The 27,289-nt window shown below is 43.4% G+C and overlaps 3 protein-coding genes across 5 annotated transcripts; all 3 read right to left on the bottom strand.

Moving 5' to 3' along the window:
• Positions 1-443: 443 nt before the first annotated feature.
• LOC136117340 (putative leucine-rich repeat-containing protein DDB_G0290503) lies at positions 444-9,881 on the bottom strand. The gene is made up of 5 exons (XM_065868020.2): positions 9,723-9,881; positions 9,481-9,652; positions 3,076-8,627; positions 1,599-1,694; positions 444-1,541 (listed from the first exon to the last, which is right to left on the bottom strand). The coding sequence occupies exons 1-5, from the start codon at positions 9,759-9,761 to the stop codon at positions 1,248-1,250; spliced, it is 6,153 nt and encodes a 2,050-aa protein (XP_065724092.2). The 5' UTR covers positions 9,762-9,881; the 3' UTR covers positions 444-1,247.
• On the bottom strand, positions 1,852-21,866 carry LOC108006525 (putative leucine-rich repeat-containing protein DDB_G0290503). Of its 3 annotated transcripts, XM_070997575.1 has the most exons (6): positions 21,727-21,866; positions 21,483-21,654; positions 16,357-18,983; positions 13,342-16,275; positions 12,403-12,618; positions 1,852-2,166 (listed from the first exon to the last, which is right to left on the bottom strand). In XM_070997575.1, the coding sequence occupies exons 1-6, from the start codon at positions 21,763-21,765 to the stop codon at positions 1,969-1,971; spliced, it is 6,186 nt and encodes a 2,061-aa protein (XP_070853676.1). In that variant the 5' UTR covers positions 21,766-21,866; the 3' UTR covers positions 1,852-1,968. The 3 variants fall into 3 exon arrangements, with proteins under 3 accessions (XP_070853676.1, XP_036676210.2, XP_036676209.3); XM_036820315.3 differs by having other exon boundaries at positions 13,342-18,983; XM_036820314.3 differs by lacking the exons at positions 1,852-2,166; positions 12,403-12,618 and adding exons at positions 9,904-11,783; positions 11,841-11,936 and having other exon boundaries at positions 13,342-18,983.
• LOC108006547 (uncharacterized) lies at positions 21,842-27,146 on the bottom strand. Its single transcript, XM_017070078.4, has 4 exons — positions 26,750-27,146; positions 25,401-25,452; positions 24,402-24,547; positions 21,842-24,327 (listed from the first exon to the last, which is right to left on the bottom strand). Exons 1-4 carry the CDS (start codon positions 26,954-26,956, stop codon positions 23,821-23,823), a joined length of 912 nt encoding a protein of 303 aa, XP_016925567.2. The 5' UTR covers positions 26,957-27,146; the 3' UTR covers positions 21,842-23,820.
• Positions 27,147-27,289: the final 143 nt, after the last annotated feature.

The following is a 27,289-nucleotide window of genomic DNA, read 5'->3' as shown; positions in this document are numbered from 1 at the left end:
TGCCTGAAACGTAAGTGCGTCAATAAAAATAAATATTTATTATTTCACTGTTATCGCTATCGGCAAACGCAAGTGCCGGAAAACGTAAGGGAATGCAGTTAACTGTTAGGATACGGTGATTTTCTAACAACGTTATGTCCTGGAATTTCTATCGATATAGATATCGGGGTTTTTGAAGGTCACGTTGGGGGAATTCCACTACAGTAAATTATAGTAACGTGTTTGCAATCGATATCCAATCGATATCAAATGTTTCAAATCTAATATTTCGTAAAAAAGTAAATAATTTATAAAATTAGTTATTTTTTTTATCCTAAATGGACTTGAATTAGTACATTTATGGGTAAAATCATTCTGATTAGGACTGTAACTCCCTATAAAGCCACAAAATTTAAATTTGTATCTGTAAATAAAATGAACTTATGTATTATAAAAAGTAAGAATCAATGTTGTCTAATATGTTTTTATTTATAATTGTAAAAAAAAAGAAATTGAATCAAGTCTTTACCAACTATTTGCGTTTCACTCTATACCATTGAGGGAACTATAGACACATGTTTGTAAAATTCAAAAGTAGAAACCTGTTCCTTAATAATTCTTAAATAAAGTACTTTACATTTTTTTAAATTAAAGTTAGAAATTTTTAGAAAATGTTTCATAAATTTAGCCACTTTTATGTTCTTTTTAGTTCAAACATAGTCGGCGGCACTGAAAGGCACGCCGTGTAAACAAGCGAGTGCTTCTTGTTCTGGGGGAATTCCTAAAATCGGGGCCCCCAGCGGCAGAGTGTGGTCCACCACATGTAAGCTATTAAACTGTAATAACAATCTGATGACCGAAAACAATGTGCCCGGAATTAGCGCCCACTCCGTGTCTCGAAGCACGCACACGAACGTCTGGGGATAGTGCTGATCATTAAATATAACGCCACCATTAATTCCCTCAAACAATGGAAACCCACTATGTGTATTCCTTTGAAGGTGATTTAAACAATTGTAATATTTTCCATTGAGGAAGCAGGAAAATTTCGTGGTAAATAAAATATGCAATAAAATGATTGCCCCATGGAAACATTAAAGGGAAGAAAGATGGGGCGAAACCGACCTTTGTTTTGAAAATGCTCTGAGTAGGACAGGAAAAATGCTTGACCTTTAAAATCTGTACAAAACAATTACAAAATAATAATGTGGGTATTAAAATATACAAAAAATGATTGCCCTAGAAACATTATAAGGAAAACCGATCATTCAATAAGAAATGGAAAAAAAAAAATTTGAGAAATCTATAAAAAGAAAAATTTGTTTAATGAAGGGATAAATGAAACAATAATACTGAATCAAAATATCGAAACATCTCCACCCAAAGCTGGAGGAAACGGTTATGGTGGCAGTGGTAGGCTTCGCCTCGCACACTGGCTGCATCTGCAGATGGCGCAACTTGGTGCTGATGATGGCATGCTGCTTCTGTTGCTCCAGGATTTTCTCGTTCAGCCGGACAATCTGGTTCGACAGCTTGCGCGTGTGCTCTTCGTACTTGGCGTTCTAAAAAGACAGATACCGAATTAGCATTAGAATTCCAAGGGTTATAGCCATATTTACCTGGACTGTGAGGGCCTCCATCTCGGACGCACTCTTGGCCGCATCCCGTTCCTGCTTCTCCTTCATGCGGGTCACCTCCGCCGTGTACAAGGAGCGCTGCGGATGGTGTGTCAAATGTCCGGGTGCGTGTGGCGTGTGGGTGAACGTGGACAAGTTAGGGCAGTGTATATTTTGGGTTCGGGTTTCGGGGGGCGAGCAAGTGAGACAGCAGTGAGTACAGCGAGGATAACAAATAAACAACAAACAAAAAACATTTTGGGCAATGCCGTGGCATTGTGGAAATTTATCAGATATATATATTCAAAGTAGGTACATATGTAAGTATATAACAACATGTAAATAGCTAATAACAAAATCTACATTTGTCAGTCTAGAACTCTGTTTCGTTCATATGCAGAGTTAAAAGAAGTCCACCTAAAAGTAAGGCATTCAGGCCGACCAGCAATAACAGGGATCGGTATTGGTATGCGTTACGGGGCGGGATCGCGATTTCATTGTTTCGGACCTCTACCACCGGTTCGTTGTCAGGGTTCGCGACCTCCACCGGTTCGTTGTCAGGGTTCGCGACCTCTACCGGTTCGTTGCCAATGCGCCTGGCCAATATCTGTACTGCCATTGGTATCGCTTGTTCTTCAGCTGCCACTTCGGCTGCCACTTCGGCTGCCACTTCTGCCCCACGTGTCACATCTGTGCCTCTTGAGACCATCGTGAGGCGGCCAACAGTCTTCGGATCGATCGACAGATTTGTCTGGGTCTTTAGGTTGGCATGGGGTTTTATGGGATATTTTTGGGGTTCCGGGATTGGGATGGGGAATGGAGGATGTTTGATTGGTGTTTTTTTTTGTTTGAAGGAGTGAATGGAGAGAGGAAGGAAAGATATATGCTTTTTAATTCCATGATGTGACAGTTCGGTTAAATAAAGCTACAACTCAGCAATTGTGGATATGCCATATATTATGATTTCAAATTTTAATAAGAGATCGATTAAATACCCTGACCTAAATTCTTTAAATTTTAAATAAATTTATTTAAAATTTTAATTTAAATTTTAATTTTAATTTTAATTAAACTTGGTATGCGAGTTCCCCAAGTTCTCTAAGCTCTCTGCTGCTATAGGATATTCCTTATGTTCCGTCTATACTCAAAGAATCCCTAGATTTTTATGGACAAAGGACATAACTAGATCGAATATTTGTATGTAAGTAAACCTTATAGCTAGGTTTCCATCTCTCGATCAATTTTAACCGAAACTTCGGTGAATTTTGAGGACCTGCAAGAGCACATACACAAGGATACCACCACCACCCTCTAATTCTGGACAAGTTAGTACAGCAAAACAACAAACAACGTAAAAAACATGCACAGGCAAAAAAAAAATTCAACGGCAGGGCTAAAATGGCATGGTTTCTGGGATTATTGGATAAGTACATGTCCATGCCACCAGCCGCACTCGGTTTTAGGAATCAAAACGACTTACCATCTTGGTCTTCATCTTGTCCAACTTGCCCTCCATCTCGAGACGCTGGTCCTTGATCTTCTGCTCGCAGCGCTGGATCTCATCCTTGGCGTCGCGATACTTGGCCTGCAGGATCTGGCAGTCCAGCGCAAGCTTGCTGTTTCGCACCGCCTCCTGGCGCAGCTGGCCGAGATTGGAGTCCGCTTCCGGACTCTGCGATCGGCTCTCGTTGGCCGACCTCAGCTCGGCCAGGTCGTCATGGCATTGGGCCAGCTGCTGTGATAAGGCTTCCAGGCGCTCCTTATAGGAACGAATGCGGTCCGTCGACTCGGCACGAAGGGTTTCAATCTCGCGCGTCTTCTCCTCCAGTTCGTATTGACAGGCATCGTGGACGAGTCGTGTTCCGTCCAATTCCTGGACAAGATCGGTTAGCCGTTCGCTGGCTGCGGCCAACTGATCCTCGGCCTTTTGGCGTTTGACCATCTCGCTATCCAAACGTTGCTGCAACTCGTCCATATCCTGCTGCCCCAGCTTCTGGATACGCTCAGCGAAATTGCGCAATTCAGCCATCTCTTCATCTTTCTTTGCCAGCTGTTGGTTTAGTATTTCCACCTCCCCTTTGTGGCAGCTAATCTCGAGCGCCAGGCGATCGTTCAAGAGCTCGGCTTGCAAGAGCTGATCCTCCTTGGCCTTGCAACTTGACTCCAGTTCTTTGATCCGCTCTTTGGCAGAGAGACACTCAACTTCGGCCTGTTTGTTGCGCTCATCCAACGTTTCGATTTGGTCCTCCAGGGTGGCCAGACTGATCTGGTATTCGCGCTCGGCCTTCACCATTCGCCCCTTAACCACTTGGATCTCAGGCAGTATGGAATCCCTTGCTAGTTTCAAACTATCCACTTCCTTCTGGTGAGCATCGGCCTGATCCTTCATCTCTGCTCTGAGCTGTTCCGAAAGCTTTTGTTCCTTATGAATCATATTCCGAAGCCTTGCCACCTCATCCCTCGAGCCGTCAAACAACACTTCCAGTTGTGCGTAACTTTCGAGTTGGGCATTGGCTGTGCTGAGCAGCTCCTGCTGCTTGGCCAGCTCAGCATTGAGCTGATGACTTAGATTCTCCTGGTCCTGGAGCTTATTACGCAAGCCGAGCATCTCCTCCTTGGAGCTTCCATTTACTTGCGCCATGCGATTTGCATTGCTTTCGAGTTGGGACTTGGTCGTTTTTAGCTCTTCCTCTTTCTCGAACAGCTTCTTCTTGAGCAGATTCCTGATCTTCTCTTCGTTCTGGAGCTGAGTTTGTAAACTGAGCAGATCCTCCTGGTCCTGGAGCTTATTATGCAAGCCGAGCATCTCCTCCTTGGAGCTTCCATTTACTTGCGCCATGCGATTTGCATTGCTTTCGAGTTGGGACTTGGTTGTTTTTAGCTCTTCCTCTTTCTCGAACAGCTTCTTCTTGAGCAGATTCCTGATCTTCTCTTCGTTCTGGAGCTGAGTTTGTAAACTGAGCAGATCCTCCTTGGAGCTGCCACACAATTTATCCAGTTCGTCCTTAAGCTGATCCCTAAGATGATCCGTAAGTTTCTGTTCGTCATGAAGTTTGGTTTGTAGACTGAGCAGCTCCTGCTTGGAGCTCTGATACAATTTATTTAGTTCCGTCGTTCTATTTGCATTGCTTGCGAGTTCGGCCTTGGCCTTGCTCAGCTCCTCCTTAAGCTGATCTGTAAGTTTCTGTTCATGCTGAAGTTTGGTTTGGAGAGCCAGCAGTTCCTCCTTGGAGCTCTCGGCGCTCTTGAGCTGCTCCTTGGCCTGGACCAGATCTTTGTGTTGCTTGTCTAGCAACATTTTCATCTGATCCATAAGCTTCGCTTCGTTCTCGAGCTTGTTAGTCAAACTGATCAGCTCCTCCTTGGAGTTGTCGTACAGTTTTCTTAGTTCAGTAGTACTGCTTGCATCGCCTCCGAGCTGGTCCTTAGCCGAGCTCAGCTCCTCCTTAAGATGATGAGTAAGCTTCTCTTCGTCCTTAAGTTTGGTTTGTAGACTGTGCAAATTCTTATCGGCGCTTTTCAAGTCCTCCAGGTCCGCCTTGGCCTTACTCAGTTCTTTACGTTGCTTCTCTAGCTTCAGCCTGAGCTGCTTAGTAACCTTCTCTTCCTCTTGGAGCTTATTACGCAAACTGACCAACTCCTTGCTGGATTCTCTCTTCTCTAGCATTGTCCTGAGCTGCTTAGTAAGCTTTTCTTCGTCCTGAAGCTTATTACGCAAGCTGACAAGCTCCTTGTTGGACCCTCGCTTCTCTAGCTGCGCCTTGAGCTGATTCGTAAGTTTCTCTTCCTCCTGGAGCTTATTACGCAAGCTGAGAAGCTCCTCGCTGGATCCTCGCTCCTCCAGCTGTGCTCTTAATTGGTTCGTAAGCTTCTCTTCCTCCTGGAGCTTATTGCGCAAGCTGAGCAGCTCCTCGCTGGATTCTCGATTCTCCAGCTGTGCCCTGAGCTCATTCGTAAGTTTCTCTTCTTCCTGGAGCTTATTACGCAAATTGAGAAGCTCCTCGCTGGGTCGTGACCCCTGCAGCTCTGCTCTTAGTTGGTTTGTAAGCTTCTCTTCCTCATGGAGCTTATTGCGCAAGCTTAGCAGCTCCTCGCTGGATTCTCGATTCTCCAGCTGTGCCCTGAGCTCGTTCGTAAGCTTCTCTTCCGCCTGGAGCTTATTGCGCAAGCTGAGCAGCTCCCCGCTGGATTCTCGGTGCTCAAGTTGTTCCCTGAGCTCATTCGTAAGCTTCTCTTCCGCCTGGAGCTTATTGCGCAAGCTGAGCAGCTCCCCGCTGGATTCTCGGTGCTCAAGTTGTTCCCTGAGCTCATTCGTAAGCTTCTCTTCCGCCTGGAGCTTATTGCGCAAGCTGAGAAGCTCTTCGCTGGATTCTCGGTTCTCTACCTTTGCCCTGAGCTCATGCGTAAGCTTCTCCTCTTCCTGGAGAAAACTGAGAAGCTCCTCGCTGGATTCTAGCTTCTCTACCTTTGCCCTGAGCTCATTCGTAAGCTTCTCTTCCTCCTGGAGCTTATTCCGCAAACTGAGAAGCTCCTCGCTGGATCCCTGCTTCTCTAGCTTTGCTCTGAGCTCTTTCGTAAGCTTCTCTTCCTCCTGCAGCTTATTACGCAAAATGAGGAGCTCCTCGCTGGGACCCGATTCCATCAATAGTTGCTTGTGGGTCTCCATAGTTTGGCGCATGCTCTGCTCCTGAAGGCGAGAATCCTGCAGATCGGAAGTAACTTCCCTTAATAGTTGCTTGTGGGTCTGTATGGTCTCGCGCAGCTCTTTGTCCTTTAGGCGCAACTCCTTCTCCTGGTAGCGAGCCTCCTCCAGCTCCGCTTTGATTGTCTTAACTTCTTCTTCGTGCTTTTTGACCAACTCCGAGGACTGGCACTCCTTCTCGGACAGCTGCTTCTCGATGTCTTTGCAGCGCTTTTGATATTCTTCTTCCAAAGCCTTCAACTTTGACTGCTCTTCATCCTTTTCGGCCAACTGCTTCTCTAGCTCTTTGCAACGCTTTTCGTGCTCATCTTTCGTGTTCTTCAACAGTTGCTTGTGCTCTTCCACTAGTTTCGATACCTTGTCCTCACTTTCCTTTAGGTTTATTTGCAAGTCCTGGGTTCCATCCACCTCTTTCTCAACTTCCTTGGACCGCTGATCACAGTTAGCTTTCAGTTCTTCAATCTGTTTTTCATAAGTTTCCTTTAACGCGGCCATTTTTTCCTGCATGGACTTCAGTTCCGCTTTCTGTTCATCTTGCTTCTTCCGGCAATCGTACAGATCGCTGGACTTCCGCCTATCCGCAGCCTCCAGCTGGACGTATTTGGTCGCGCGACGTTCCACCTCTTTGTGGGACTTCATCAGACTCTCACTCAACTCTAGATTCATGTCATGAAGCTTAAGGTTGTCCTTGGTCAGCTTGTCGTTCACCATCTCCAGGTTGTTGATGGTTTCGTTGAGTTGCTTTAGCATAGGGATCTGATCGTTAGTCGACTTATTCTGCAGTTGCTGCACCTGCTCCTCCAATCGCTTCTTGGCCTGGCTAAGCGTATCCAATTTCCTCGAGGCCTCAACGTAGCGGTTTTCCAGAGTCTGGCGACTGGCATCCATTTGGTCATAGATGTCGACAAACTGGGTCATCCAAGATTGGAATTGCGCGGGGTCTTTTGCATCAGTGCATCCCGCATAAGTAGAGATTGAACCCAATTTCAAAAGACGAGGCTCAATGGTGGCAATAGAATTGATGGCTGCAGTACTTAAGCTTTGTACCAACACATGAGCCTTCGCCATCTTGTCCTGAGTTTTTTTCACAACCTTTTCTAACAGAGGAATGTTTTTGGTAAGACTGGCGATCTCGTCATTCTGTTTTTTAATCACGTCATTCCGTTTTTCAATATCCTCACCCAGTTGACCCAGTTCTTGGACCTTCTGGGCAATCAGTGTCTCGTTCTCATTGGTAAGCTCTGCATTGCGTCGCTGAAGATCTGCCAACTCATCGTTCAAACTATTCACCCTCGCCTCAGTCTCATCAAACGATTTCATGTGCTGCTCGAGCAACGATTCAATATCACGGAACCGCTTGCCAATTTCGTCCGTTGTCGAGTCGATGGAGGATGTCAGGGAATTCACAGAGTTGTCGGCTCTTAAGAGGCTAGAGATGCGGCCCAGAAAATAGTCTGAATCCTCCTTTAACTTGCCGTACTGCTGGTTCAGAAAATCGTTTTGGATATTGAGCTCATCCCGTTGGCTGGTGAGACGCTGCTCCTTATCCGCCCTTGTCTTTATGTACACGTTTAGCGATTCCATTGTCACCTTGAGGGATTCGCATTCAGACTGCAACTGGAGCACTCGTTGACACGCGTTCTCCCAGTTGGACGCATCCAGTTGGCGGGACAACTTATCCATGTCCTCGATCCTATCCTTAAGCTGGCTTCGACAATGGTTATACTTGTCACGCAAGTACGTATGACAGCGCAGCTCCTTCTCCGAACGGCTTGCCTCGCTGCTTCGCTCCTCATCGATCAGCGTGATCTTAGTTCCGAGCCACTCATTCCGCTCGCGCAGATCCAAGATTTGAGCACCCAAATCGTCTATCTGACGCTCTTTCTCGCCAAGCTGCTCCTTTATCTCGGCCAGATGTGCGTCTCCCTTGGCCACCATCTCATTGAGCGTATCGTTGAGTTTAATTAGCCTCTTGTTCTCCAAGTGGTACACGTTAGTGTCGTGATCGTGATCCTCCTGCAGCTCGGGACTCATGGTGCTGCAGCTCGGACGACTGGGGCTGATCTGGACGCCCTGGCGGTAAACCACAGCCACATTGTTCACAGACTGGCGTATAAATTGACGCGTCAGCTGCTGCTCCAACGTCTGGCCGAAGAAGTTGGCGATGCAAGTCTGCACTAGCTCCGGCAGCTTCTTGCAGATGCTGTGGATGAACGCGCTGGGCTGCTTCACGCACGAGTAGTGCAGGAGCAGTGTGTAGACGTACGCGTAGTCCGAGGTCACGAGTTGGCCACGGCCATCTATGCGGGCACTGAACTGTGGATAATGATCTGCGTTGAAATAAAAATGGGTCTCATTAGTTTAAGCAGTTTTAAGCAACAAGTTAGGGAAGGAAAATCCTTGGAAAATCCCAAAACCTTTTCAAGGTGCCAAGGGAACTAGCTTAAAAGAGGACTTGAGAAGTGTACATACCCTTGCATGTCTTATAATAATCTAAGATTTCACTAAAATTTTATAAAATGGCCATTAAGCCTTGAATAATACTACTATTTCAATTAGTTTATTGACAATAAAGTAAAATGGAAGAAAGAAAATCTTTTGAAAATCCCAAAACCTTTTCAAGAAAATAAAAAGGGGGAATTTGATATATGTACATATCTAACCCTTGTGTAACCTTGTATTTATAATCACAATTTAAAATTTGACTAAAATGGCATAAAATAAACATTTGATCTTGAATAATACTGATATTTATCATTCTACAAATTAAATATCAACTCGGGTAGGGTCTATACAAGGTCTGCCTTTTCTGTATGAATGTTTCTATATCCAAAACCTTTTCAAGGGGAACTTAACATACATGCCTAGATAAGAGCCTATACACCCTTGCAGGACTGAAATGGTAGAAAATGATCCTTAGTCCCTGAGTAATATTGCTATTTCAAAAAGTTCTGTTAACAAAGTGAAATTCTTTAACCATCGAATTTGGTAGGTGCGTATGTCCCATATTTTCTATATGAAAGTTCCTATATCAAACGTGTCTTGGCATGTAGACTCATGACATTTGGGCAACAATGACTTTGGGAAAATAGAATCCCCTATGAGAAGGATGACAACCCTGTTTTTCAGGAGGCATGACGTGCAAAACTATTTCGGCTGGAAATGCAAAATACCCGAACTCACCTCTTAGGAAGTTCAGCAGGGGGGAGCGGCGCTCCCCGGGCTGGGCCGGCAGCGCGTTCTCATCCTCCACCGGCGCCACCTGGGCCTTTTGCACGTAAATCGAGAAGAAGGCATCGAGGTCAGACTGCTCCAATGTGATGAAGTTGTGTTCAATGAAGCGACACTCGATGACCTGTCGGGAAATCGCGTAAGTGGATGGCATCGGGAAGACCTGCGAAGATCCCAGGATCTCTACTACTTACCCACTGGATAAGGACCTTACGCCAGCTGCGCAGATCCATGGTGCAGGTCGCGCAAGTTCACTAGACTCCCGCCGAAAAACTGCACTGTTCCCCGAAAACCCAACCGAAAGCAATACCGATGGCACAACGTGACTTTAGCAAAATAAAAAAAAACACGACTGAACAAGAAGTGTAGAAAATATTCAATAAATGTTTCTGTTTGCCGGGCAGCGAGAGCAGAAAACACGTCTGTCCTGTGTGGAAACCTTTGCTCCTACTGACTACACAACTGGAGCGACTAGCACTGGTAAGTTTGACACTTCCGTTCGACGGGCACAAGGACTACTAGACGCGAAAAAAAAACACGGGGCACGGGGAACAAATAACAATTACTTTCGGCGCGTCGTTTATTTTATATTCAAAAGCCGACACTAGGGATGGGAGAAATGTATCAAAATCGATACTTTTCGTATAAAAATAAATACTTATATCGTGATATTTTTCACCTGACTTATCGCTGTTATCGCTATCGGCAACGAAAGTGCGTAAATACAAATAAATAATTATTATTTCACTGTTATCGCTATCGGCAAACGTAGTGCCGGAAAACGTAAGGGAATGCAGTTAACTTGTAAGATACGGTGATTTTCTAACAAAGTTATGTTCTGGAATTTCTATCGATATAAATATCGGGGTTTTTGAAGGTAACGTTGGGGGAATTCCAGTACAGTAAATTATAGTAACGTGTTTGCAATCGGTATACAATCGATATCAAATGTTTAAAATCTAATATTTTGTAAAACAGTAAATACTTAAACAAAAATGAGGTATTTTTTATCCTAAATGGACTTGAACTAGTACATTTATGGGTAAAATCATTCTGATTAGGACTGTAACTCCCTATAAAGCCACAAAATTTAAATTTGTATCTGTAAATGAAATGAATATTATAAAAAAGAAGAATCAATGTTGTCTAATTACTTTATGTTTTTATGTATAATTTTTTAATATATAATTGTAAGAAAAGAAATTGAATCAAGTCATTACCAACTATTTGCCTTTCACTTTATACCATTGAGGGAACATAGACACATATTTGTAAAATTTAAAATTCTTAATTTGTTCCTTTCAAGTGGCTTTTAAAAAAAGTAACTTCAAAATTTATTAAATTAATATTCGAAATTGTTGGAAAATGTTTCATAAATTTAGCCACTTTTATGTTCTTTTCAGTTCAAACATAGTCGGCCGCACTGAAAGGCACGCCGTGTAAACAAGCGAGTGCTTCTGGTACTGGGGGAATTCCTAAAATCGGGGCCCCCAGCGGCAGAGTGTGGTCCACCACATGTAAGCTATTAAACTGTAATAACAATCTGATGACCGAAAACAATGTGCCCGGAATTAGCGCCCACTCCGTGTCTCGAAGCACGCACACGAACGTCTGGGGATAGTGCTGATCATTAAATATAACGCCACCATTAATTCCCTCAAACAATGGAAACCCACTATGTGTATTCCTTTGAAGGTGATTTAAACAATTGTAATATTTTCCATTGAGGAAGCAGGAAAATTTCGTGGTAAATAAAATATGCAATAAAATGATTGCCCCATGGAAACATTAAAGGGAAGAAAGATGGGGCGAAACCGACCTTTGTTTTGAAAATGCTCTGAGTAGGACAGGAAAAATGCTTGACCTTTAAAATCTGTACAAAACAATTACAAAATAATAATGTGGGTATTAAAATATACAAAAAATGATTGCCCTAGAAACATTATAAGGAAAACCGATCATTCAATAAGAAATGGAAAAAAAAAAATTGAGAAATCTATAAAAAGAAAAATTTGTTTAATGAAGGGATAAATGAAACAATAATACTGAATCAAAATATCGAAACATCTCCACCCAAAGCTGGAGGAAACGGTTATGGTGGCAGTGGTAGGCTTCGCCTCGCACACTGGCTGCATCTGCAGATGGCGCAACTTGGTGCTGATGATGGCATGCTGCTTCTGTTGCTCCAGGATTTTCTCGTTCAGCCGGACAATCTGGTTCGACAGCTTGCGCGTGTGCTCTTCGTACTTGGCGTTCTAAAAAGACAGATACCGAATTAGCATTAGAATTCCAAGGGTTATAGCCATATTTACCTGGACTGTGAGGGCCTCCATCTCGGACGCACTCTTGGCCGCATCCCGTTCCTGCTTCTCCTTCATGCGGGTCACCTCCGCCGTGTACAAGGAGCGCTGCGGATGGTGTGTCAAATGTCCGGGTGCGTGTGGCGTGTGGGTGAACGTGGACAAGTTAGGGCAGTGTATATTTTGGGTTCGGGTTTCGGGGGGCGAGCAAGTGAGACAGCAGTGAGTACAGCGAGGATAACAAATAAACAACAAACAAAAAACATTTTGGGCAATGCCGTGGCATTGTGGAAATTCATCAGATATATATATTCAAAGTAGGTACATAAGTATATAACAACATGTAAATAGCTAATAACAAAATCTACATTTGTCAGTCTAGAACTCCGTTGGGCTATTAAAAACGATATCGATCTGTGTGTCGTTCATATAGAGTTAAAAGAAGTCCAGCTAAAAGTAAGGCAAGCAGGCCGACCAGCAATAACAGGGATCGGTATTGGTATGCGTTACGGCGCGGGATCGCGACTTCATTGTTTCGGACCTCTACCACCGGTTCGTTGTCAGGGTTCGCGACCTCCACCGGTTCGTTGTCAGGGTTCGCGACCTCTACCGGTTCGTTGCCAATGCGCCTGGCCAATATCTGTACTGCCATTGGTATCGCTTGTTCTTCAGCTGCCACTTCGGCTGCCACTTCGGCTGCCACTTCTGCCCCACGTGTCACATCTGTGCCTCTTGAGACCATCGTGAGGCGGCCAACAGTCTTCGGATCGATCGACAGATTTGTCTGGGTCTTTAGGTTGGCATGGGGTTTTATGGGATATTTTTGGGGTTCCGGGATTGGGATGGGGAATGGAGGATGTTTGATTGGTGTTTTTTTTTGTTTGAAGGAGTGAATGGAGAGAGGAAGGAAAGATATATGCTTTTTAATTCCATGATGTGACAGTTCGGTTAAATAAAGCTACAACTCAGCAATTGTGGATATGCCATATATTATGATTTCAAATTTTAATAAGAGATCGATTAAATACCCTGACCTAAATTCTTTAAATTTTAAATAAATTTATTTAAAATTTTAATTTAAATTTTAATTTTAATTTTAATTAAACTTGGTATGCGAGTTCCCCAAGTTCTCTAAGCTCTCTGCTGCTATAGGATATTCCTTATGTTCCGTCTATACTCAAAGAATCCCTAGATTTTTATGGACAAAGGACATAACTAGATCGAATATTTGTATGTAAGTAAACCTTATAGCTAGGTTTCCATCTCTCGATCAATTTTAACCGAAACTTCGGTGAATTTTGAGGACCTGCAAGAGCACATACACAAGGATACCACCACCACCCTCTAATTCTGGACAAGTTAGTACAGCAAAACAACAAACAACGTAAAAAACATGCACAGGCAAAAAAAAAATTCAACGGCAGGGCTAAAATGGCATGGTTTCTGGGATTATTGGATAAGTACATGTCCATGCCACCAGCCGCACTCGGTTTTAGGAATCAAAACGACTTACCATCTTGGTCTTCATCTTGTCCAACTTGCCCTCCATCTCGAGACGCTGGTCCTTGATCTTCTGCTCGCAGCGCTGGATCTCATCCTTGGCGTCGCGATACTTGGCCTGCAGGATCTGGCAGTCCAGCGCAAGCTTGCTGTTTCGCACCGCCTCCTGGCGCAGCTGGCCGAGATTGGAGTCCGCTTCCGGACTCTGCGATCGGCTCTCGTTGGCCGACCTCAGCTCGGCCAGGTCGTCATGGCATTGGGCCAGCTGCTGTGATAAGGCTTCCAGGCGCTCCTTATAGGAACGAATGCGGTCCGTCGACTCGGCACGAAGGGTTTCAATCTCGCGCGTCTTCTCCTCCAGTTCGTATTGACAGGCATCGTGGACGAGTCGTGTTCCGTCCAATTCCTGGACAAGATCGGTTAGCCGTTCGCTGGCTGCGGCCAACTGATCCTCGGCCTTTTGGCGTTTGACCATCTCGCTATCCAAACGTTGCTGCAACTCGTCCATATCCTGCTGCCCCAGCTTCTGGTTACGCCCAGCGCAATTGCGCAATTCAGCCATCTCTTCATCTTTCTTTGCCAGCTGTTGGTTTAGTTTTTCCACCTCCCCATTGTGGCAGCTAATCTCGAGCGCCAGGCAATCGTTCAAGAGCTCGGCTTGCAAGAGCTGATCCTCCTTGGCCTTGCAACTTGACTCCAGTTCTTTGATCCGCTCTTTGGCAGAGAGACACTCAACTTCGGCCTGTTTGTTGCGCTCATCCAACGTTTCGATTTGGTCCTCCAGGGTGGCCAGACTGATCTGGTATTCGCGCTCGGCCTTCACCATTCGCCCCTTAACCACTTGGATCTCAGGCAGTATGGAATCCCTTGCTAGTTTCAAACTATCCACTTCCTTCTGGTGAGCATCGGCCTGATCCTTCATCTCTGCTCTGAGCTGTTCCGAAAGCTTTTGTTCCTTATGAATCATATTCCGAAGCCTTACCATCTCATCCTTTGAGCCGTCAAACAACGCTTCCAGTTGTGCGTAGCTTTCGAGTTGGGCATTGGCTGTGCTGAGCAGCTCCTGCTGCTTGGCCAGCTCAGCATTGAGCTGATGACTTAGATTCTCCTGGTCCTGGAGCTTATTATGCAAGCCGAGCATCTCCTCCTTGGAGCTTCCATTTACTTGCGCCATGCGATTTGCATTGCTTTCGAGTTGGGACTTGGTCGTTTTTAGCTCTTCCTCTTTCTCGAACAGCTTCTTCTTGAGCAGATTCCTGATCTTCTCTTCGTTCTGGAGCTGAGTTTGTAAACTGAGCAGATCCTCCTGGTCCTGGAGCTTATTATGCAAGCCGAGCATCTCCTCCTTGGAGCTTCCATTTACTTGCGCCATGCGATTTGCATTGCTTTCGAGTTGGGACTTGGTCGTTTTTAGCTCTTCCTCTTTCTCGAACAGCTTCTTCTTGAGCAGATTCCTGATCTTCTCTTCGTTCTGGAGCTGAGTTTGTAAACTGAGCAGATCCTCCTTGGAGCTGCCACACAATTTATTCATTTCGTCCCTAAGCTGATCCCTCAGATGATCCGTAAGTTTCTGTTCGTCATGAAGTTTGGTTTGTAGACTGAGCAGTTCCTGCTTGGAGCTCTGATACAATTTATTTGGTTCCGTCGTTCTATTTGCATTGCTTGCGAGTTCGGCCTTGGCCTTGCTCAGCTCCTCCTTAAGCTGATCCGTAAGTTTCTGTTCATGCTGAAGTTTGGTTTGGAGAGCCAGCAGTTCCTCCTTGGAGCTCTCGGCGCTCTTGAGCTGCTCCTTGGCCTGGACCAGATCTTTGTGTTGCTTGTCTAGCAACATTTTCATCTGATCCATAAGCTTCACTTCGTTCTCGAGCTTGTTAGTCAAACAGATCAGCTCCTCCTTGGAGTTGTCGTACAGTTTTCTTAGTTCAGTAGTACTGCTTGCATCGCCTCCGAGCTGGTCCTTAGCCGAGCTCAGCTCCTCCTTAAGTTGATGAGTAAGCTTCTCTTCGTCCTTAAGTTTGGTTTGTAGACTGTGCAAATTCTTATCGGCGCTTTTCAAGTCCTCCAGGTCCGCCTTGGCCTTACTCAGTTCTTTACGTTGCTTCTCTAGCTTCAGCCTGAGCTGCTTAGTAACCTTCTCTTCCTCTTGGAGCTTATTACGCAAACTGACCAACTCCTTGCTGGATTCTCTCTTCTCTAGCATTGTCCTGAGCTGCTTAGTAAGCTTTTCTTCGTCCTGAAGCTTATTACGCAAGCTGACAAGCTCCTTGTTGGACCCTCGCTTCTCTAGCTGCGCCTTGAGCTGATTCGTAAGTTTCTCTTCCTCCTGGAGCTTATTACGCAAGCTGAGAAGCTCCTCGCTGGATCCTCGCTCCTCCAGCTGTGCTCTTAATTGGTTCGTAAGCTTCTCTTCCTCCTGGAGCTTATTGCGCAAGCTGAGCAGCTCCTCGCTGGATTCTCGATTCTCCAGCTGTGCCCTGAGCTCATTCGTAAGTTTCTCTTCTTCCTGGAGCTTATTACGCAAATTGAGAAGCTCCTCGCTGGGTCGTGACCCCTGCAGCTCTGCTCTTAGTTGGTTTGTAAGCTTCTCTTCCTCATGGAGCTTATTGCGCAAGCTTAGCAGCTCCTCGCTGGATTCTCGATTCTCCAGCTGTGCCCTGAGCTCGTTCGTAAGCTTCTCTTCCGCCTGGAGCTTATTGCGCAAGCTGAGCAGCTCCCCGCTGGATTCTCGGTGCTCAAGTTGTTCCCTGAGCTCATTCGTAAGCTTCTCTTCCGCCTGGAGCTTATTGCGCAAGCTGAGCAGCTCCCCGCTGGATTCTCGGTGCTCAAGTTGTTCCCTGAGCTCATTCGTAAGCTTCTCTTCCGCCTGGAGCTTATTGCGCAAGCTGAGAAGCTCTTCGCTGGATTCTCGGTTCTCTACCTTTGCCCTGAGCTCATGCGTAAGCTTCTCCTCTTCCTGGAGAAAACTGAGAAGCTCCTCGCTGGATTCTAGCTTCTCTACCTTTGCCCTGAGCTCATGCGTAAGCTTCACCTCTTCCTGGAGCTTATTACGCAAACTGAGAAGCTCCTCGCTGGATTCTAGCTTCTCTACCTTTGCTCTGAACTCATTCGTAAGCTTCTCTTCCTCCTGGAGCTTATTGCGCAAACTGAGAAGCTCCTCGCTGGATCCCTGCTTCTCTAGCTTTGCTCTGAGCTCTTTCGTAAGCTTCTCTTCCTCCTGCAGCTTATTACGCAAAATGAGGAGCTCCTCGCTGGGACCCGATTCCATCAATAGTTGCTTGTGGGTCTCCATAGTTTGGCGCATGCTCTGCTCCTGAAGGCGAGAATCCTGCAGATCGGAAGTAGTTTCCCTTAATAGTTGCTTGTGGGTCTGTATGGTCTCGCGCAGCTCTTTGTCCTTTAGGCGCAACTCCTTCTCCTGGTAGCGAGCCTCCTCCAGCTCCGCTTTGATTGTCTTAACTTCTTCTTCGTGCTCTTTGACCAACTCCGAGGACTGGGACTCCTTCTCGGACAGCTGCTTCTCGATGTCTTGGCAGCGCTTTTGACATTCTTCTTCCAAAGCCTTCAACTTTGACTGCTCTTCATCCTTTTCGGCCAACTGCTTCTCTAGCTCTTTGCAACGCTTTTCGTGCTCATCTTTCGTGTTCTTCAACAGTTGCTTGTGCTCTTCCACTAGTTTCGATACCTTGTCCTCACTTTCCTTTAGGTTTATTTGCAAGTCCTGGGTTCCATCCACCTCTTTCTCAACTTCCTTGGACCGCTGATCACAGTTAGCTTTCAGTTCTTCAATCTGTTTTTCATAAGTTTCCTTTAACGCGGCCATTTTTTCCTGCATGGACTTCAGTTCCGCTTTCTGTTCATCTTGTTTCTTCCGGCAATCGTGCAGATCGCTGGACTTCCGCCTATCCGCAGCCTCCAGCTGGACGTATTTGGTCGCGCGACGTTCCACCTCTTTGTGGGACTTCATCAGACTCTCACCCAACTCTAGATTCATGTCATGAAGCTTAAGGTTGTCCTTGGTCAGCTTGTCGTTCACCAGCTCCAGGTTCTTGATGGTTTCGTTGAGTGGCTTTAGCATAGGGATCTGATCGTTAGTCGACTTATTCTGCAGTTGCTGCACCTGCTCCTCCAATCGCTTCTTGGCCTGGCTAAGCGTATCCAATTTGCTCGAGGCCTCAACGTAGCGGTTTTCCAGAGTCTGGCGACTGGCATCCATTTGGTCATAGATGTCGACAAACTGGGTCATCCAAGATTGGAATTGCGCGGGGTCTTTTGCATCAGTGCATCCCGCATAAGTAGAGATTGAACCCCATTTCAAAAGACGAGGCTCAATGGTGGCAATAGAATTGATGGCTGCCGTACTTAAGCTTTGTACCAACACATGAGCCTTCGCCATCTTGTCCTGAGTTTTTTTCACAACCTTTTCTAACAGAGGAATGTTTTTGGTAAGACTGGCGATCTCGTCATTCTGTTTTTTAATCACGTCATTCAGTTTTTCAATATCCTCACCCAGTTGACCCAGTTCTTGGACCTTCTGGGCAATCAGTGTCTCGTTCTCATTGGTAAGCTCTGCATTGCGTCGCTGAAGATCTGCCAACTCATCGTTCAAACTATTCACCCTCGCCTCAGTCTCATCAAACGATTTCATGTGCTGCTCGAGCAACGATTCAATATCACGGAACCGCTTGCCAATTTCGTCCGTTGTCGAGTCGATGGAGGATGTCAGGGAATTCACAGAGTTGTCGGCTCTTAAGAGGCTAGAGATGCGGCCCAGAAAATAGTCTGAATCCTCCTTTAACTTGCCGTACTGCTGGTTCAGAAAATCGTTTTGGATATTGAGCTCATCCCGTTGGCTGGTGAGACGCTGCTCCTTATCCGCCCTTGTCTTTATGTACACGTTTAGCGATTCCATTGTCACCTTGAGGGATTCGCATTCAGACTGCAACTGGAGCACTCGTTGACACGCGTTCTCCCAGTTGGACGCATCCAGTTGGCGGGACAACTTATCCATGTCCTCGATCCTATCCTTAAGCTGGCTTCGACAATGGTTATACTTGTCACGCAAGTACGTATGACAGCGCAGCTCCTTCTCCGAACGGCTTGCCTCGCTGCTTCGCTCCTCATCGATCAGCGTGATCTTAGTTCCGAGCCACTCATTCCGCTCGCGCAGATCCAAGATTTGAGCACCCAAATCGTCTATCTGACGCTCTTTCTCGCCAAGCTGCTCCTTTATCTCGGCCAGATGTGCGTCTCCCTTGGCCACCATCTCATTGAGCGTATCGTTGAGTTTAATTAGCCTCTTGTTCTCCAAGTGGTACACGTTAGTGTCGTGATCGTGATCCTCCTGCAGCTCGGGACTCATGGTGCTGCAGCTCGGACGACTGGGGCTGATCTGGACGCCCTGGCGGTAAACCACAGCCACATTGTTCACAGACTGGCGTATAAATTGACGCGTCAGCTGCTGCTCCAACGTCTGGCGGAAGAAGTTGGCGATGCAAGTCTGCACTAGCTCCGGCAGCTTCTTGCAGATGCTGTGGATGAACGCGCTGGGCTGCTTCACGCACGAGTAGTGCAGGAGCAGTGTGTAGACGTACGCGTAGTCCGAGGTCACGAGTTGGCCACGGCCATCTATGCGGGCACTGAACTGTGGATAATGATCTGCGTTGAAATAAAAATGGGTCTCATTAGTTTAAGCAGTTTTAAGCAACAAGTTAGGGAAGGAAAATCCTTGGAAAATCCCAAAACCTTTTCAAGGTGCCAAGGGAACTAGCTTAAAAGAGGACTTGAGAAGTGTACATACCCTTGCATGTCTTATAATAATCTAAGATTTCACTAAAATTTTATAAAATGGCCATTAAGCCTTGAATAATACTACTATTTCAATTAGTTTATTGACAATAAAGTAAAATGGAAGAAAGAAAATCTTTTGAAAATCCCAAAACCTTTTCAAGAAAATAAAAAGGGGGAATTTGATATATGTACATATCTAACCCTTGTGTAACCTTGTATTTATAATCACAATTTAAAATTTGACTAAAATGGCATAAAATAAACATTTGATCTTGAATAATACTGATATTTATCATTCTACAAATTAAATATCAACTCGGGTAGGGTCTATACAAGGTCTGCCTTTTCTGTATGAATGTTTCTATATCCAAAACCTTTTCAAGGGGAACTTAACATACATGCCTAGATAAGAGCCTATACACCCTTGCAGGACTGAAATGGTAGAAAATGATCCTTAGTCCCTGAGTAATATTGCTATTTCAAAAAGTTCTGTTAACAAAGTGAAATTCTCATATAATCAGTTCTTTAACCATCGAATTTGGTAGGTGCGTATGTCCCATATTTTCTATATGAAAGTTCCTATATCAAACGTGTCTTGGCATGTAGACTCATGACATTTGGGCAACAATGACTTTGGGAAAATAGAATCCCCTATGAGAAGGATGACAACCCTGTTTTTCAGGAGACATGACGTGCAAAACTATTTCGGCTGGAAATGCAAAATACCCGAACTCGCCTCTTAGGAAGTATAACCTTGTATTTATAATCACAATTTAAAATTTGACTAAAATGGCATAAAATAAACATTTGCCCTTGAATAATACTGATATTTATCATTCTACAAATTAAATATCAACTCGGGTAGGGTCTATACAAGGTCTGCCTTTTCTGTATGAATGTTTCTATATCCAAAACCTTTTCAAGGGGAACTTAACATACATGCCTAGATAAGAGCCTATACACCCTTGCAGGACTGAAATGGTAGAAAATGATCCTTAGTCCCTGAGTAATATTGCTATTTCAAAAAGTTCTGTTAACAAAGTGAAATTCTCATATAATCAGTTCTTTAACCATCGAATTTGGTAGGTGCGTATGTCCCATATTTTCTATATGAAAGTTCCTATATCAAACGTGTCTTGGCATGTAGACTCATGACATTTGGGCAACAATGACTTTGGGAAAATAGAATCCCCTATGAGAAGGATGACAACCCTGTTTTTCAGGAGACATGACGTGCAAAACTATTTCGGCTGGAAATGCAAAATACCCGAACTCGCCTCTTAGGAAGTATAACCTTGTATTTATAATCACAATTTAAAATTTGACTAAAATGGCATAAAATAAACATTTGCCCTTGAATAATACTGATATTTATCATTCTACAAATTAAATATCAACTCGGGTAGGGTCTATACAAGGTCTGCCTTTTCTGTATGAATGTTTCTACATATATCCAAAACCTTTTCAAGGGGAACTTAACATACATGCCTAGATAAGAGCCTATACACCCTTGCAGGACTGAAATGGTAGAAAATGATCCTTAGTCCCTGAGTAATATTGCTATTTCAAAAAGTTCTGTTAACAAAGTGAAATTCTCATATAATCAGTTCTTTAACCATCGAATTTGGTAGGTGCGTATGTCCCATATTTTCTATATGAAAGTTCCTATATCAAACGTGTCTTGGCATGTAGACTCATGACATTTGGGCAACAATGACTTTGGGAAAATAGAATCCCCTATGAGAAGGATGACAACCCTGTTTTTCAGGAGACATGACGTGCAAAACTATTTCGGCTGGAAATGCAAAATACCCGAACTCGCCTCTTAGGAAGTATAACCTTGTATTTATAATCACAATTTAAAATTTGACTAAAATGGCATAAAATAAACATTTGCCCTTGAATAATACTGATATTTATCATTCTACAAATTAAATATCAACTCGGGTAGGGTCTATACAAGGTCTGCCTTTTCTGTATGAATGTTTCTACATATATCCAAAACCTTTTCAAGGGGAACTTAACATACATGCCTAGATAAGAGCCTATACACCCTTGCAGGACTGAAATGGTAGAAAATGATCCTTAGTCCCTGAGTAATATTGCTATTTCAAAAAGTTCTGTTAACAAAGTGAAATTCTCATATAATCAGTTCTTTAACCATCGAATTTGGTAGGTGCGTATGTCCCATATTTTCTATATGAAAGTTCCTATATCAAACGTGTCTTGGCATGTAGACTCATGACATTTGGGCAACAATGACTTTGGGAAAATAGAATCCCCTATGAGAAGGATGACAACCCTGTTTTTCAGGAGGCATGACGTGCAAAACTATTTCGGCTGGAAATGCAAAATACCCGAACTCACCTCTTAGGAAGTTCAGCAGGGGGGAGCGGCGCTCCCCGGGCTGGGCCGGCAGCGCGTTCTCATCCTCCACCGGCGCCACCTGTACCTTTTGCACGTAAATCGAGAAGAAGGTATCGAGGTCAGACTGCTCCAATGTGATGAAGTTGTGTTCAATGAAGCGACACTCGATCACCTGTGTCGGGAAATCGCGTAAGTGGATGGCATCGGGAAGACCTGCGAAGATCCCAGGATCTCTACTACTTACCCACTGGATAAGAAGCTTACGCCAGCTGCGCAGGTCCATGGTGCGGGGCGCGCAAGGTCAGTTGACCCCCAACGAACAACGGCACTGTTCCCCGAAAACCGAAACGAAAAAAAAATAACGATGGCACAACGTGACTAGCAAAACAAAAAAAAACACGACCGAACAAAAAAAGTAGAAAATATTCAATAAATGTTTGTGTTTGCCGGGCAGCGAGAGCAGAAAACACGTCTGTCCTGTGTGGAAACCTTGCTCCTACTGACTACACAACTGGGGCGACTAGCACTGGTAAGTTTGACACTTCCGTTCGACGGGCACAAGGACTACTAGACGCGAAAAAAAACACGGGGCACGGGGAAAAAATAACAATTACTTTCGGCGCGTCGTTTATTTTATATTCAAAAGCCGACACTAGGGATGGGAGAAATGTATAAAAATCGATACTTTTCGTATAAAAATAAATATTTGCATCGTGATATTTTTCACCTGACTTATCGCTGTTATCGCTATCGGCAACGAAAGTGCGTAAATACAAATAAATAATTATTATTTCACTGTTATCGCTATCGGCAAACGTAATGCCGGAAAACGTAAGGGAATGCAGTTAACTTGTAAGATACGGTGATTTTCTAACAAAGTTATGTTCTGGAATTTCTATCGATATAAATATCGGGGTTTTTGAAGGTCACGTTGGGGGAATTCCAGTACAGTAAATTATAGTAACGTGTTTGCAATCGGTATACAATCGATATCAAATGTTTAAAATCTAATATTTTGTAAAAAAGTAAATAATTTATAAAATTAGTTATTTTTTTTATCCTAAATGGACTTGAATTAGTACATTTATGGGTAAAATCATTATGATTAGGACTGTAACACCCTATAAAGCCACAAAATTTAAATTTGTATCTGTAAATGAAATGAATATTATAAAAAAGAAGAATCAATGTTGTCTAATTACTTTATGTTTTTATGTATAATTTTTTAATATATAATTGTAAGAAAAGAAATTGAATCAAGTCATTACCAACTATTTGCCTTTCACTTTATACCACTGAGGGAACATAGACACATATTTGTAAAATTTAAAATTCTTAATTTGTTCCTTTCAAGTGGCTTTTAAAAAAAGTAACTTCAAAATTTATTAAATTAATATTCGAAATTGTTGGAAAATGTTTCATAAATTTAGCCACTTTTATGTTCTTTTCAGTTCAAACATAGTCGGCCGCACTGAAAGGCACGCCGTGTAAACAAGCGAGTGCTTCTGGTACTGGGGGAATTCCTAAAATCGGGGCCCCCAGCGGCAGAGTGTGGTCCACCACATGTAAGCTATTAAACTGTAATAACAATCTGATGACCGAAAACAATGTGCCCGGAATTAGCGCCCACTCCGTGTCTCGAAGCACGCACACGAACGTCTGGGGATAGTGCTGATCATTAAATATAACGCCACCATTAATTCCCTCAAACAATGGAAACCCACTATGTGTATTCCTTTGAAGGTGATTTAAACAATTGTAATATTTTCCATTGAGGAAGCAGGAAAATTTCGTGGTAAATAAAATATGCAATAAAATGATTGCCCCATGGAAACATTAAAGGGAAGAAAGATGGGGCGAAACCGACCTTTGTTTTGAAAATGCTCTGAGTAGGACAGGAAAAATGCTTGACCTTTAAAATCTGTACAAAACAATTACAAAATAATAATGTGGGTATTAAAATATACAAAAAATGATTGCCCTAGAAACATTATAAGGAAAACCGATCATTCAATAAGACATGGAAAAAAAAAAATTTGAGAAATGTATAAAAAGAAAAATTTGTTTAATGAAGGGATAAATGAAACAATAATACTGAATCAAAATATCGAAACATCTCCACCCAAAGCCAGATGGTCGGAACTGTTTGCACAATACAATTCTCACGTATTTAGCATTGATTTCGAAACGGAGATCGGATCGTTTCCTTCCTTTGATTGCCGTCTATTTATAAAGGCGAATTTCCTGTTTATATTTTTTATAATACATTTATTTATTCGATACAATAGCGAGGCCATCCCCTCGGCGACCCCAAAACAAAAGTGCCCATATATCTCTCTTATGGCACCGAGCTGACTCGCACCACCTGCGGCTGTAGCCGGGGGCGTTTCTCGCCGGGATTGGGATTGGAATTGGGATTTTGGCCGCCAGTGGGTTTTGAACTCGTACCCCTGGGTGGTTTCGAACCCGGACCCGGACCGCCCGCCGAGTCCGTGCTGTCGCTCTGGGCCTCCACCAGCTTCACATGGGCGATGGTCTGGCCAAAGAGCTTCTGCCGGAAGCTCGGTCTCTTGGGCGTCCCTCGATGCACTCCGACCTCCAGGCTCTGCTGATGATCCTCCCGATCGCCGGAGCGCTTCTTGTGCCCATGGCGTCGCTGCTTCTTGCGGTGCTCCCCATTCGGAAGCAGTTCGTTCACATAGTGCAATGTGCTGGACGCACTGCCCGTGGAATCCGTGCCAGAGTGACCATGAACATGATGCGAATGCGAATGCTTGGCATGGCGGGCATGCTTCTCCTCCAGCTCGATCTTGTTCTTCAGGGCCACCTCCTCGATGTGCCGCTCCTGCAAAATGGAAGAGCATCTCTGGGTGAACTCAGCTCGCTTGGCTCGCCGCAAGTGCAAGTGAAGTGTCCTACAAACATGGCCCGCCGATGCTTGTCCCTTTTGGCCAGGACGGCCACCCAGGCGCCGTAGGAGAGCATGATGCCCGCCGGGACAAGGACGCCGGCCAGCGAGTTCTCCGACTTCCGGACGCAGGCGTGGTAGACGGCCAGGAAGAGCACTGTGGAATGGGGATCCGTTGAGAGGTGGACTTACTAGTCGGGGTTACAGTCGCACTTTGCTAACACCAAAAGGGGGGTTTCCCCCAAATTACCCTTCAAAAATTCAAATGATTTAAATTTGAGGTACACATACGATTCCAATATACCTTTAAAAAATGAAGTAAGATAATAGGGAAAAGAAGGCCTTTCCAGCCCTACTTTAAGGCTACCATCATCATTTTAATTTTTCTCAATGTTGGGTTTAAAATAGTTTGTTGATAAAATTGTATAACTTTCTTAAATGGATTTAATTAATTTATTTTTTCAAATTTAGGATCAACTTCTCTTCCGCGGTTTTAAACTAAAAATAGGTTTTAAACCTAGAAAACGTTTGGTAACTTTGAGTTTAAAACCTGCTTTTAGTTTAACATGCAGAAAGTCTAAATAAAGGAAATAAATGGAAATTGTTAAACCATATACACATTGATAAGAAATGAAATAGTATAAAAAAATATCTGCATATTGAATGACAAATTGGGTATTAAAAATTAATATTATAAGCAATTTAAAGGTGTACTACAAAAATATTTGTATATCAAGGTAAAAAATATTAGATTTGTAAATGTATAAATATATGGTCACACTTATTATGTCAATAAAAAAGACATTCATGTTAAAAGCAAAGTTTAAGAACCTTAAATAAAATAAAATAAAATAAGCCACGAAGGATTAAAATCACAGCGGAAAATACATTTATCAATGGAATATGAAATCTTTAATTTACTTTACTTTACTATCAGAGTATAGTAAATTGTGTTTATCTGTGAATTTGTGTTAGAAAAGTTCGACTTAACTCGAAGCCCCGTAACATACCCAAAAAACAGACGATAACAGCCACTAGACGTCCATTGGCTTTTCGTTCCTCCTGGAAAAGGACATCAAAGATGAGAATTGAGTCATCCCTGGTTGCATTTGCAGAATCATAATCAGAAAAAGAATTTTCAGGGCTATAGGTGTTCCTCTCTTTCTGTTTTTGCGAATGATGCCATAAAACCATTGTTTACAATTTCCACGTTCCATGCATATAGACGCTTATACACAAGAGAAAAACAATGGACTCGCAACTACAGACTCTACAGTGGATATTGGTAAAAAAAAAAAACAACAACAACACAAAAATCACTCCATAAATATTCAAATTTGATCGATTATTGGAATTATGATCTTCTAAAAAAGTATTCGGGCACAATTTTAACGAGTCTTCAATGCATAAAAATAAAACGAATAGTTAGACCTTGGCTTTTGCTATTCCTACATTGTTTAAAATCACCATCTTGTCCATTAAAATAATTTTAATTGCACACAGGAATTCAAGAAAAGAGAACCCTAATATAAGTTTGATTATCTTACACTTCATAAAATAGCGTGATTTACGTCTAGAGATTTTGTGTATCTGGGAGATGTGTGGATTTCATTAAGGTGATCTGACCAGAAAAATAACTTACAGGTTGATTTTGCTTAATTGTTTTTTAATGGATATAGAATAAGGAATATTTTTTTAAGGCACTATTTGATTCTTTATAAATTTATATATGTTATTTTATATTTTCAGTCTTATTTTCTGATCTAATATCCACTGTAGGTGCAAAAGATCTAAGGCGAAACTATAGGAACATTTCAGGTTTAATGTCTGACACATTCTGCTGGTAATGACGGCGCCACAAACGATGGCGTCGTGTGAATTTTAGGAGAACATGGAGTCCAAATCATCCGTAATGACGTGCCCGTAAATCAAGGTGTTTCCGATGAGTCACAAACACAGAACAAAAATTTAAACACTGAAGAAATATCCGTAATGGTGATTTTTACATTGGGGTTTTCAACCGTTTTAGTGTCTAAGAAGTCCAAGACTATCTTTTTTCCCAAAAACACCATTACCTTTGTAATATTAAAAGATTTATTGATTTTTTTTAATTAGTGATATTTTTCAACACTTGGGAAATTTTTAAACATAAGGGAAATTTATTCACTATTATTTTTCCCAAAATACGGGATGTTTTTCAACATTAGGAACATTTTTTTTAGTATTAGGGAAATTTTGTCACTGTACTACTATGAAGTATTTCCGAAAACGCGAGTTTTTTCAACATTTTGAAGGCTTAGAAAATTTGGTAAATTTTGAAAGTGCACTTTTCGAAAACACCGGTAATAACCGAACTTACGCGCGACTTGAGTTCGAGGATCTCGTTGAGGTTCTCCTGGATGATCTCTTCGTCCGACATGGACGTAATGCTCTTCCTGGCCAATGCGGTGATTCCGTCCGGCGATTTGGGCACTGCCGGATTGGGATTCAACGTGACCGCTCCTCGCGGCATCGCCACCGGGAATTTCGGCTCCGACTGGCGATTTGAGGCTTTCGCGGCGGCCATGGAGAAACTTTACGGCGGAATAAATGGCTAACGAGTTTACGATTTTAATTTTATTGGGCCGCAAAACGATCGAATCAGCGAATTCAAATGGAAAATCGATAAATAGGAATTTTTTTTAGGTTGGAAAACAATACAATTGGAATGGAGATCGCGCCCGGCCAGCGATCAGGAATCGAGTGAGGAGCAAAATGGCATGGTTTTGGGCAGAAACCTCCTCGTCTCCTCGATTTTCGACTTCGTGCCCGCCGCCGAACAATTGTTGTTAAGTATTCGAATTTCGAATCGAACCCAAAAACAATACGGCTGGTATTGTTGTTTATTTACACTGCAGTA

The sequence above is a fragment of the Drosophila suzukii genome, chromosome X (assembly GCF_043229965.1).
Source record: "Drosophila suzukii chromosome X, CBGP_Dsuzu_IsoJpt1.0, whole genome shotgun sequence".
Lineage (NCBI taxonomy): Eukaryota > Metazoa > Arthropoda > Insecta > Diptera > Drosophilidae > Drosophila > Drosophila suzukii.
Note: the sequence above shows the minus strand (reverse complement) of the source record. Positions and strands in the feature narration are given on the sequence as shown.

Bases quoted from the DNA above. Each gene is read 5' to 3' on its own strand.
- LOC136117340 (XM_065868020.2), bottom strand. From the start codon at position 9,761: ATGGATCTGCGCAGCTGGCGTAAGGTCCTTATCCAGTGG. The intron at 9,653-9,722 runs GTAAGTAGTAGA...ATTTCCCGACAG, and splicing joins GTAAGGTCCTTATCCAGTGG to GTCATCGAGTGTCGCTTCAT. The intron at 8,628-9,480 runs GTGAGTTCGGGT...ATTTCAACGCAG, and splicing joins CCTGCTGAACTTCCTAAGAG to ATCATTATCCACAGTTCAGT.
- LOC108006525 (XM_036820315.3), bottom strand. From the start codon at position 21,765: ATGGACCTGCGCAGCTGGCGTAAGCTTCTTATCCAGTGG. The intron at 21,655-21,726 runs GTAAGTAGTAGA...TTCCCGACACAG, and splicing joins GTAAGCTTCTTATCCAGTGG to GTGATCGAGTGTCGCTTCAT. The intron at 2,167-12,402 runs GTCGCGAACCCT...GAACCGGTAGAG, and splicing joins CTGACAACGAACCGGTGGAG to GTCGCGAACCCTGACAACGA.
- LOC108006547 (XM_017070078.4), bottom strand. From the start codon at position 26,956: ATGGCCGCCGCGAAAGCCTCAAATCGCCAGTCGGAGCCGAAATTCCCG. The intron at 24,548-25,400 runs GTATGTTACGGG...CCCATTCCACAG, and splicing joins TGTTATCGTCTGTTTTTTGG to TGCTCTTCCTGGCCGTCTAC. The intron at 24,328-24,401 runs GTAGGACACTTC...TCCATTTTGCAG, and splicing joins AGCATCGGCGGGCCATGTTT to GAGCGGCACATCGAGGAGGT.